The following is an 11,017-nucleotide window of genomic DNA, read 5'->3' as shown; positions in this document are numbered from 1 at the left end:
GGGCCGTCACTATCCTCCCGAGCATCGATGGGGAAAACCCGAAGCTCACGTAGTTCCTTGCATGTCGCAGCCACTGCTTGAAGTCCTTCATCACATATTGAATCAAGGACCTGCACATGAAAGCTAACGTAAGCTTCAAAGCTCTAATTTCTTCACAAAGCTTAAAGACCAAATTTAGAATACATACCCAGAAAACCTGGAGCTTGTGGCAGTTGCTTATAATTGGCTTAAGCTGTTCTGCATTGATGTTGGCATAGCTGAAATTCAGAGATGTTAGATTTGCACAAACAGGGTAAATCGCAGGCAGATAATCTGGAATTATTTCCCTAAACCCAGAGAGACAAACTAAGGATCTGCAGGCAGCAAAAGCAGTTACATAATCTGGTTCTTGATCACCATGTCCTGCTACCTCCAATGGGCTAAACGAACCTGTCCCAAGGTGTGTGAGCTGAGGAGCTCGAATCATCAGGCGATATAGCTGCCCGATAGAAACATATCGATTTAGCCTAAGCTTCTTAAGTGAAGTAGACCTAGCCACCAGCCTTTCCAATGCCTCAAAATTTATCGGGCATTCTACACAATCAAATATCAACGACTCAAGATGTGATTCACCCTCAGGAAAACAGGATATCCAATCTGTCTCATCATCTGTAACCTCAGATTCGATCAGATCAAGCACCCTAAGCTGTCTGCAATTATAGAAATACATCAATCAACTATCCATACACAATTCTATCCCCAACTTCCTTTTTCCCTTTTATCCCATTGGTTATCAGAACACATTACTTAAAACTCAAACGTTTTCATTTCCCAATCCATACCCAGATCAAAGAAGAAACATAAAAGATCTAAAAAATTCAATCCACAAACACAACAATGAGATCAAACAAAAATCTCATTAAAGCTACAAACTTTCCTTAACCCTATACCAAATAAACCAATAACAATTACTCTTAAGACCTTAAACAGATCTAATCAGCCAGTTTTTTATAAATACATAGCATTATTATCAGCAAAAAAATTAAAAATAGAACAAAAAGAAAATACCTGCACTTGCAAACAAAAATAGCAAGGCCACTAGTTCCAAACCCATCACAGCAAACGAGAACGAGCTCCTTAAACCCTGAAAACGACTCGGCCAGCGTTGCCAGATCATCATCGGTCACGGACATGCGCTTCAGGTAAACTTTTTCCAGCCAAGGGTACGCCTTGGCCAGAGCCAGCACCCAAGGATTGAAGTGGGCCCCCCAATCGGGCGGCATCAGGTTAAAATCCGCGAACCTGGGCTTCCCTTTCAGGTGAAGCGCCCTCACCCTGGTAAACCTGGCCGTGGCCCGATCCGGCGACACCGCGTAGCAGTTTCCGATGAACAGCTCGGATCGCGTCAGCGCCTCGACCCGGTACCACGACCTGCACACCAATGAGGCGGCGTTTCGGTCGCGGCTCGAAGTCAGGAAGTGAAGCACGTTTTCCAACACGTTCTCCAGGACCTGGTCCGGGTAGGGAGACTGAAACTCCGGGTGACCCGACCCGGACCCGGTGGCGTTGCAGTTCCGGGCCTTGTTAGAAGTAAAGTCAAGATCTGACGGTGAAGATTGCTGCCTTTCGTCGTCCTCAGACATTCGCTCCGCCCTGTTATGTCGCATGAGAGACAACAAAAGGAAGAGAAAGAAGGCGAGTTCGTAGCACACGCGCGGCCCTGTGATCTAAAGCGATCTTCCCTTTCTTTCTTTCGTTGGGGTTGCCTTGATTGATGAGATTGAGACTTGGGTTTCTTCAGATCATGGGAACATGGATTAAATGTAAGGGAAATGAGTGAATAAGATGATAGATTTTAAGTTTCTTTTTTCTTGGGGAGAGGAGGGTTTGGGTGGAGAGCACAGGGAGGAGAGTTGGGGCCGGGAGGGGGGTGTTGAAACTGGGAGGAGAGAGAAGGATGGGGGATATAGACAGAGAGAGAGAGAGAGAGAGAGCGCAAAGATAAGTAATTTAGTTTAATTGGTCAGAGAGAGAAAGAGAAGAGGGAGTGAACAGTGGACAGTGCTGTCTGTGTCTTCTCTCTTTCTTTCTTCTCTCTCTTTGTTCTGAGCATTGGGATTCTCCATGCCTCTTCCCCCTCTCCCTCTCTCTCTCTCTCTCTCTTTCATCTCATATCCAATGGCTCTCCACACTTCTCCTCCATTATTTGGGGTTTTTTTCTTTTTACAAGCTTTTGTCTTTTTATTCTTTAATTTTTTTAAAAAAGTTGTTGGTTTTGACAGGAAGTACTATAGTTTTTTCTTTTGTCAACTGCTGTAAAATTTGTTTGGATTTTATGTTGGATAACACCCTTGGTCGTTTCTTTATTTGTACATAACTCCTCCTCTTTCTTTTTCTTTCTGAATTTGGCCAATTGTATTTCAAATTGAGATCACAAGTCTATTTTAGTAGTGTGTGAATGATGAGTCGGCCAAAGGAAGATAAAAATGATTGATTCATCTTTATATATTACATGCATTGCTTGTATTATACTAAAAAGATTTTCATTTTAAGAAGCTTGAAATCATTGTACTGTTTTTCTTTTTTTTTTAATCGCTATTTCTTTTTTTACCATACGATTTCAAGTATGAATCTCATATATCCTACATAAAACGATTTTAATTCTCTAAATAATGAATTATTAAAGAAATAAAATGCTTATAAGCAAGATGAAAATGTATTTCATTTATACATTGTCAGCTAAAATTAAATCGTAATATTATTTGTTGAACAACCATGACAACTTAATTCATGCATGATGAGAAAATATAGTTATTTTTTTAAATAATTTTGCTTCTCATATTTTTTTTATTGATCAAACTCTACCTATTTAAGCATAATAAATTGTTTAATATAACATATCAAAGACTTGGTTTTTTTTTTTTTCCTTCCTTGCGAATAAGATGAAAACGTGAGTTAACAAAACAAATGGGTTATTTTGTAAATATACTAGAAAATGAAGGACCGATTTCTAAATATCCATTTTTTAAATTATCTCTCTACGCTTTTCAAACGGAAGTAAAAGAAAAAAAAGCACTGTCCAATCGCGAAGCAGTAAACAGTTGTTAGTTACCGAAGCTTCAAGGGGTACTGCTGGAGGCAAAGGCTGACAAAGTCTACGTGGCAGAGTCATTTTTTAACTCTCCACGCGCTCCCAAACCGCGTCCCATTCACTTGGCGGCAATCCCCCTTCCCCGCAGTCTTCCCCTTTTTCTCTTCCCCTTTCTTGTTGTGTAGCGAAGAAGCATATTTTTTTTTTAAATAAAAAATCAAAATAAATATAAAGAACTCAATGATCCTAATAAGTACAATAACCCTAATCAAGAAATAAATAAAAAGGGAAAATAAAAAAGGGAGTGGATGCAATTAAAACTAACACTTCTCTTTCTTTTTGGTGTTTGCTGAGGTTAGCATCATTTGTCCCTCTTACACTTTGGATCTAATCCTTTGCCCATTGCCCTTTTCCTTCTATCCTTTTTCACTTGTTATGTTAGGTAATTTTTAATCATGATCAAACTTTTTAAATTGTTTTTTACTTGTTATGTAAATTTAGATAAAAGAATAAAGGGTTTTTTTACTGTAGTTGTTTTTGGTTAAAATTGACATCGTAATCTGACTATAAAGTGTTGCAACATTCTTCCCTTTTTTGGTTCGTGAACTGACTCTTAGCTTTTTGGCCACAAATAATATTCACCTAACACTTTAATCTTAATTATTTAAATAATTATTGATTTAAGTTTAAACAATTGTTAATAAATAGGTTCCATGCACAAAATGATAGACCCGTCATTGAATTTATTCAATAAATTTTTGTGCAAATAGCATTAGTAGTGTTTTCACATATTTGTTATTAAATTTTGACATTTACGTTTCCGCTAATCATCTTAAATTCTTTATATGTGATAATTTAAAAAAAATATTTTTTTGAAAACATAATTAAAAATATTTTAAGTTTCACTTGAATTTAATTCTTTTCTTGAACGATTTCAAAGACATATTTTTTTTCATGTCAACTTGGTATATTCAAGATTTTTAATCTCGAAAGTAATCTTCATAAGGATAAGATTTTGATTGATAAAAGACAAACGAGACTTCTCTTTTAAGATTATTATATAAATTTAGACATACGACACTTAAATAATAAAAAATGAATTAAAGTAATTTTAAAAAATATGGGCAAGCCTCACACTTGACTAATCCAAACGAAAATGAAGATCAAATCAAAGTTTATTGATTATTTAATAGTGCAAATTCTCTTCTTCTTCTTTAAAATGAAAGTCATAAAAAGCTTTATCAAAGTTCGAATTCAAAATTAAATGAAACGGGATTTAGTTTAAGTGGTAAAAAAGAATCGAATTACTTAAGGAAACTGATGCACATTTCACAACTCAAAAAATTCAATGCTAGATATCGTAAATAGATTTTAAGATATAAGATAAAAAAAATTGAAGAATCCTAAAATGATTAGGCTGTTTCGTGTTGTGTTGGGTCGGAACTCTGGATTAATGATGGTTCTTCCAAAAGATGCAACGAATCTGTGACATAATGTTGGAAATTTGAACTCTTAACCTTTCAGTTTGCCAAATGTTTACAAAGCCACTTTGGAAAGCCCCATGTGGTATTAGCCGCAAATTTACAATGAGAAAATTTGAATTTTTTTGTTTAAAGAGTAAAGTTTAAAATTTTTTTAATTAAAAAAAATATTACTTGTTAAGCATTTGGAAATAATCTTCCCATTACTTATAAAACCATTTAATCATGGTTCAGTTGTTTTCCCTTTCTTTTCTTTTTTGTTTGAAATGACAGAGAGCTATGCCCTACAAAAAAGAAAAACAAAAGACAGAAAACAATGGATGAATATGATAAAACCAAACATGTCCTAGATCTCTTTAAGCTTTGATTTTGACATATGTCATATTGCATATTCTCTTTCTGCTCAAGATCTGCCCTAAAGATATCTGAGGAATCAATTGGTTTTAACAGGCAATAGTGCTCCAATTTCATTGAATGACCCTTTGAAAATGTTTAGCTCAGGTTTTCAGGACTGGATTTCATCAAAGGCTAATGGAGGGAAGATTTTATTATTATTACTTTCTCTTTTTTTTTTGCTTGCCAGAAAATATATTAATAATCAATGTGACCAGATGACAAAAACGAATGGGGGGAGGAAACAAGAAAAGATTGATGATTCTCATGGCCTCTTTTCAAATTTGGGGAATCCTTCCTTGATTTCTAGTACCTGTAATTTTAATCATGTTTTTTTTTTTTCTCTGTAACCAAACAATATTTCACCAGAAGGAAAGCAGATAGCATGGAATAAAAGTGGGTACTTTGTTTCTCTTTCTTCCTTGCATGCATCAAGACGTATGCAGTAAAGATCTTAAGGACCTTGGTCCCCATAGGAGAACATAGTTGACTTAAAAGATTAAAAGTTGGGTTTCCACTTAATGTGTAAGTAAATGCATTAAAATATTTGGAATCTTTCCATTTATCCAAAGTACAAATCATGTTATTATCAGTGTTCTTCATATTCCTTATTCTTGTTTATTAATCAAATTTTCAAACAATTAATCTTTCTAATTTCATGATTAAGAAAAAGAAAATATGTAACAAGTTGGGAATCGAAATTCCAATCATTTTGAAGGGGTTGGTTTTTTTTAAAAATTTTATTTTTCTTCGAATTAATGAGAAGAGATCATATATGTTCAAGTACTATGGCATATATTATACCTGCCATTGATTTAGATTCTCTAGTTAGCGTCAATTTACGTGAGCATAAATTCCGTTCAAAGGGAAGGAACAGGATAATAATCAGATGATGAATTTGAGGATATTATGGGGTACTCAAACTTAAGCCAACCATTTTTTTTTGTGGGGGGTGGGGGTGGTGGTGGCCATTGATGGACCATGAGAAAATCTTGATTGTGATCTTGTTTCTTTTGTTTGTTTCAATATCGTCAGGTGTTTGAAGCAGAAGCAAGAGGATGGCATGTTTGCATAATATCTTTGGGGAGGGTTTTTTATTAGAATCAGCAGGCTACATTGGTTAAGAGACTTGGACACTGACTGTTAGGCTACGGGTCGGCAAAATATGTTGAGACAACAAGATGAAGTGTCTATTCACGACATCGGAAAATCAACCATTCCCCCCCCGCCCTCGCCCCCCTTCACCCCCCCAATCCCATGGAATTCACGACTTTTCATGACTTTTCACCATCAATTTCCCTCACGGGGACCTTCCGGTACCCTTCTTCATGTTAATATGAACACTAAACAATGTTGAAAAACCCCAATTGGACCAAGATCTTGACAATACATTCCAAACAGGAATTTGGAAACATGAAAGGCTTGCTTTTCGAATGACATTTGTCCACACATTTCTGAAGGTTTCTTTAAGATTGATTCCAATAGGGTAGAAAAGAGCATTCTCTTTATGGCCTGATATCCACTAAGCTACTAGGATTTTAGAGGAAATGAGAGAAAGAAAGAAAAGAAAGGAAAAGAAAAAGCATTTGCTTAAAGTGTTCCTTTTGGGAAATAGCCTTTTTAGCTGTGCTGGTGAAAGACAGGGTCTATGCTCCATGAGACAATTGCTGTCTTAAGTTCCAAAAATCAGTAAAGTTTCTGGAGAAAACTCCCTTCACTTGGTTATTATATTTAATTGTGTGGATGTCGTAAGTCGAAACTTGAAAGCGTAATCTCTTTCCTGCTAATAATATAGTACCACAGTAAGTATTGCCCCAGCTAACTCTTGATCAATTATTGGTCACTAAACCAGAAGTGGGGCTAGCTGTATGCACATCATTCAGGTTGGCTAGCAGGTGAAATTATCAGTTCATCACTATAGAATTTTGGCTATTTCCGTAACTTCAGATTGCTCCTTTCCCTAATTCCTTGTTGTATTGTGATTGGAAACTCCATTGAGATTGCCCAGAGCGCGACCCCCCCCTCCCCCTTCTCTCTCTAAATTCCACTACTCTTTTTGCAATGATATCATGCTTGCAGTGGATGGAAACCTCAAGAACTGCTGATGATATTTCTCGAGTATCTCCTACGATGTGAGCCTGATTGATTAATACCATTAGATATATCAATCATTCTTTTTGCGTCAACACCCCCAAGAAAAAGGTTGATAAGCAAACAATTTGGTTAAACTTGAGTTCTGGTTTTGATTGAATGCAGCACTGTTTGAAAATATCTATTCATAAAGTTTGTCTTAAAATAATTAATGCACCCATGATTTCATCTCCCTGGTCTAACACGAAAAGCTTATACACTATATCTTTTAGTGGAATCAGAAGCTGATCTAACCTTTAACAATGGTAGACTCACTTCCATACCACTTCAACGGACAAGGCCCAAAGAGGGAGAGAGAGATAGAGAGTCTTGATTATAACTGGCCGTGGTTAGACCAATCATAAACCCATTCAAAGTTTTGTAACTAGTTGCCGGTTGGGCTTATCAATCTCACCAACTATTAGAAAAGGGTTAAGAAATCGGAGAGAGAATCTTCCACCGCTTGCAAATATTATTATTCCTAAACGAGTAGAGACATTGGTGTCCGTCTGAAGCTCCTTTTGGAGTTGATTAGGAAGGAACTCGACTCCTGTCTTTTTTGTTGAGGATCATTTGTGGACGACCAAAACAAGAAAAGTTGGTACTTACTATAGCTCATTACATAGGCATTGCCGCTATCCCGGCATGAACACCTCATTAAATTATTTCATTCCTCAAGTACTTAATGTATATACTAATTACTTGATTATTTGTTATATTATTACGTGAATCGATTACTTAGAATTATCGATTGTTAGAAGAATTATTGGGCCCATACGTAAGATATGATTCAAAGCCTAGTCCAATTCAATGTTTGGTCTCCTGCTGTGGGCCTAAAGGCTAGAGGAGCAGTGGAAAATCCAGACCCAATGCCCATGTCGGTCGGGGCCGGATATCATATTGTAGCGTGGCGAACTGCCAAGTGGTCGCTTCAAGTTCAAAGTTAAAAAGACATAAAAACGAAAACTAACGGCAGCAGTTCAAACCTCGCAAGGAATAAATTCTAGAAAATTCCTTCACGGTTTTGACTCATCCCACAGAAGCTTTCCAACTCCAATTAAAAATTTCCGTTTCTTCCTCTCCTTTTATCTGATCCAAACACTAAGAGATGATGAGCCAGCCTTCGCCCGATCGTAACAAGGTCCCCGAAACCAAACAGTCAACAACATCCTCGGAGTCAAGCCAACCGGCAGCCCACTCTTCTGATTACGCTCCGTACCCGAAACTTGACCCGAAGGACGTCACGCCTCCACCGGAGAGTTGGACCAACGTTTCCATGGGTTCCCAATCGCAGCCCAATCCAGGCCCAGCGCCGATCTCTAGCAGCGCTGCCACCAGCATGCCAGCTGAGTCGAATCCTTACGTTTCTCCCTCTCCGGTTCAATCATCAGCCGTCAAGAGTAAGCCACTTCCAATGATTCCAGTTGGTTTAATTTATAGTAAATTGAAATTTTGAAGTCATCGAATTATGTATTTAAAATGAAGCCCCCACCTTTTTTTTCTGAGCAGATAAGATGGATTCAGTGAAAGATGTGTTAGGGAAATGGGGAAAGAAGGCAGCGGAGGATTCTAAGAAGGCGAAAGAGATAGCTGGGAACATGTGGCAACACTGTAATTATTTCTTTCTTCCAAGTTTGCTTATTTTATTTTTCTGTATTACATATGACTGATTTTGAATTTTAATTGACATATCATTTTCTAAGGGTATTTTTGAATACATGGTATCCATTTGATGGAAAAGTATGAAATATTATAAGTAACTTTGTTGTTGCTTTTTCTTTTGGAACAGTGAAAACGGGGCCGAGTTTTGCTGATGCTGCTGTAGGAAGAATTGCACAGAGTACTAAAGTTCTTGCAGAAGGTGGTTATGAGAAGATCTTTCGACAAACGTTTGAGAATGTTCCTGAGGAGCAGCTTCTGAAGACGTATGCATGCTACCTGTCCACTTCAGCTGGTCCTGTCATGGGAGTTCTATATCTGTCAACCGCAAAGCTTGCTTTTTGTAGTGACAATCCTCTGTCTTACCAAGTTGGTGATCAGACTCAATGGAGCTATTATAAGGTATATTGGCTTATATTGTGTCTTGCTGTGTTTCAAGTTGTTGGTCAAGTTTAGCACAGACTGATGAGTGATGATTTACAATGAACTTAATACTGTTTTTTTATGCTGTAATGGATATTTTGTTAGAGTTTCTATTCTTTGGCAGTTCCTTATATTGTTGCAAGACATAAATTATGAATGTTCTGGCCCTTTCTTGATTTACATGTTTTAAAGAATATTGAAGGCTCAATAGTTGATGGTTCTATGTGGATTAGTGGAGCACTTAAAGTTGACAAACATAAAAGCTGTACTTTAAATAACATAGATTCTTATTGCATCCGTGGTTGACTTACTTATCCCAGTTATTTGCTGAAATTCTGTGGTCCCTTGTTTAACGTCTTCATCACCTTGTTAGACTTTTTCTATTGGCATTCTTTGATACCTGTAGTGCTAGTTTTTGGTTTACACTTTTGTAGTGGATGCTATGTTTAATTGAATTTATTTAAAAGGAGTTGGTAATGAAAATTGTTGGTGGTAAGGACCTTAATGCATTGTAAAGGTAGAATATTTTTTTTGAGATTGATCTGGAGATCTGTACATAGATCATGACATCCTCAACTTTGCTAAATTTAATTGCTCTATGATTCTGAAGAACCCAGTCAAAAGCCGTCCTGTAATAGTTGACCTAAGGCAATTCAAATGAGATCTAAAAATTCAAATGATTTTGCTATATGTGTTCATGAGCCACATGTTCGTAGGATAATTGTTTTGCTTGATTGCATCGTTGTCAAATGCTCTAGAAAGTTACCAATTAAAAATTTAGGATATAGTGATTTTTTTTGTTGGATTTGTTGGGGTTTATGTATTAGTGATTTGTCAAAGTCTGCTGGCTATATTCTTGATACACAGACCTGTGCTTATTTGTATAAGTGTACGTGTCTATCATCAATCATTTATCTTTATTTAAACTTGTTCTAATGGTTGTGAATGTGATTTTTATGTCCTCTCGCCACTCTATTTGTAGGTGGTACTTCCATTACATCAGCTCAGGGCAGTGAATCCATCAGTTAGCAAAGCCAACACAGCTGAGAAATACATCCAAATTATATCAGTTGACAACCATGAGTTCTGGTTCATGGGCTTTGTACACTATGACAGTGCTGTTAAAAATCTTCAAGGAGCACTGCAGCCCTGTAGCTCATGATGTGATCCGGTCAAACTCTACAAAATGACCCAAAACGTGCTTTGCACCACAAAATTGATGTAGATAAAATATCTTGAGCCAGATTTGTGATAGTTGAGGTAGCATATATTGCATTTGTTTGGAGTCACTGTGTTATTCCTTTGTTTCTTAAATTGATCAATTCTTGGTGGATATTTGTGAGTTGTCAGTAAGTTATCAGCTTGTTAAATGGTTTTACCTTATACATGTGATCGTTTATGCTAGTACTTTTTCAAGTGGAAACGATTGTTACTAAAGGTTATTGTGAGATAATGTAACTATTTCTTTTCTAACATCTTCTGCAATTTCCTTTCTTTCTCTCCGTCTTTATTTCAAATTGTGTGTAATGAGATAAATATTCACACTTAAACAATACCTCTAGTCTCTTGGTCAGTTGGTCTGGCTAGTTTCTGGCAAGTTTGTTGGATTTGCTTATTATATATGTAGTATGGTGGACTGGAGTAGAGTTCTGGGTTTCTATGCTCTTTCTCTTCTGTGAGGGTTGCGATCCGTTACCCAAATCCTTTATCTTGGCCCTCTCGTTTTGCTTCTGTCCTTGTTACCGTTGAATGCAACAACACCGGAACATTAGGTATCTATACAACTTGCAAGACAATTGCACAAATGAAACAGCCATCAGATTTGGATCTGGGTGGCAAGGATCTCCCACATTGATCTGAA

At 36.9% G+C, this 11,017-nt stretch overlaps 2 protein-coding genes across 2 annotated transcripts in view; one reads left to right on the top strand and one right to left on the bottom strand.

Annotated features, from left to right (window-relative positions):
- LOC110416523 (transport inhibitor response 1-like protein) overlaps nt 1–1,892 on the bottom strand; it is a 2,148-nt gene extending 256 nt beyond the window's left edge. The window contains exons 1-3 of the mRNA XM_021428527.2: nt 1,048–1,892; nt 188–689; nt 5–110 (exon numbers count right to left, since the gene is read on the bottom strand). Of these exons, the coding sequence (XP_021284202.1) occupies nt 5–110; nt 188–689; nt 1,048–1,646 (1,207 nt within the window). The 5' untranslated portion in view covers nt 1,647–1,892. The remainder of the gene's footprint in view (nt 1–4; nt 111–187; nt 690–1,047) is intronic.
- A 6,156-nt stretch (nt 1,893–8,048) lies between these two features.
- LOC110417139 (FH interacting protein 1) lies at nt 8,049–10,629 on the top strand. The gene is made up of 4 exons (XM_021429369.2): nt 8,049–8,474; nt 8,584–8,685; nt 8,864–9,135; nt 10,139–10,629. Exons 1-4 carry the CDS (start codon nt 8,183–8,185, stop codon nt 10,316–10,318), a joined length of 846 nt encoding a protein of 281 aa, XP_021285044.1. The 5' UTR covers nt 8,049–8,182; the 3' UTR covers nt 10,319–10,629.
- The last annotated feature ends 388 nt before the right edge of the window (nt 10,630–11,017 follow it).

Source organism: Theobroma umbraticum, unplaced genomic scaffold (genome assembly GCF_002168275.2).
Source record: "Theobroma umbraticum cultivar Fairchild unplaced genomic scaffold, ASM216827v3 scaffold_51.0, whole genome shotgun sequence".
NCBI classification, from domain to species: Eukaryota; Viridiplantae; Streptophyta; class Magnoliopsida; order Malvales; family Malvaceae; genus Theobroma; species Theobroma umbraticum.
The sequence above is the reverse complement of the archived record's forward strand: the minus strand, read 5'-3'. Positions and strand labels throughout refer to the sequence as shown.

What these genes read in the sequence shown, in the direction of transcription:
- LOC110417139 (XM_021429369.2), top strand. Translation starts at nt 8,183, where the DNA reads ATGATGAGCCAGCCTTCGCCCGATCGTAACAAGGTCCCCGAAACCAAA. An exon ending in TCAATCATCAGCCGTCAAGA is followed by an intron (nt 8,475 to 8,583) that starts GTAAGCCACTTC and finishes TTTTCTGAGCAG; the next exon opens with ATAAGATGGATTCAGTGAAA. An exon ending in CTCAATGGAGCTATTATAAG is followed by an intron (nt 9,136 to 10,138) that starts GTATATTGGCTT and finishes CTCTATTTGTAG; the next exon opens with GTGGTACTTCCATTACATCA.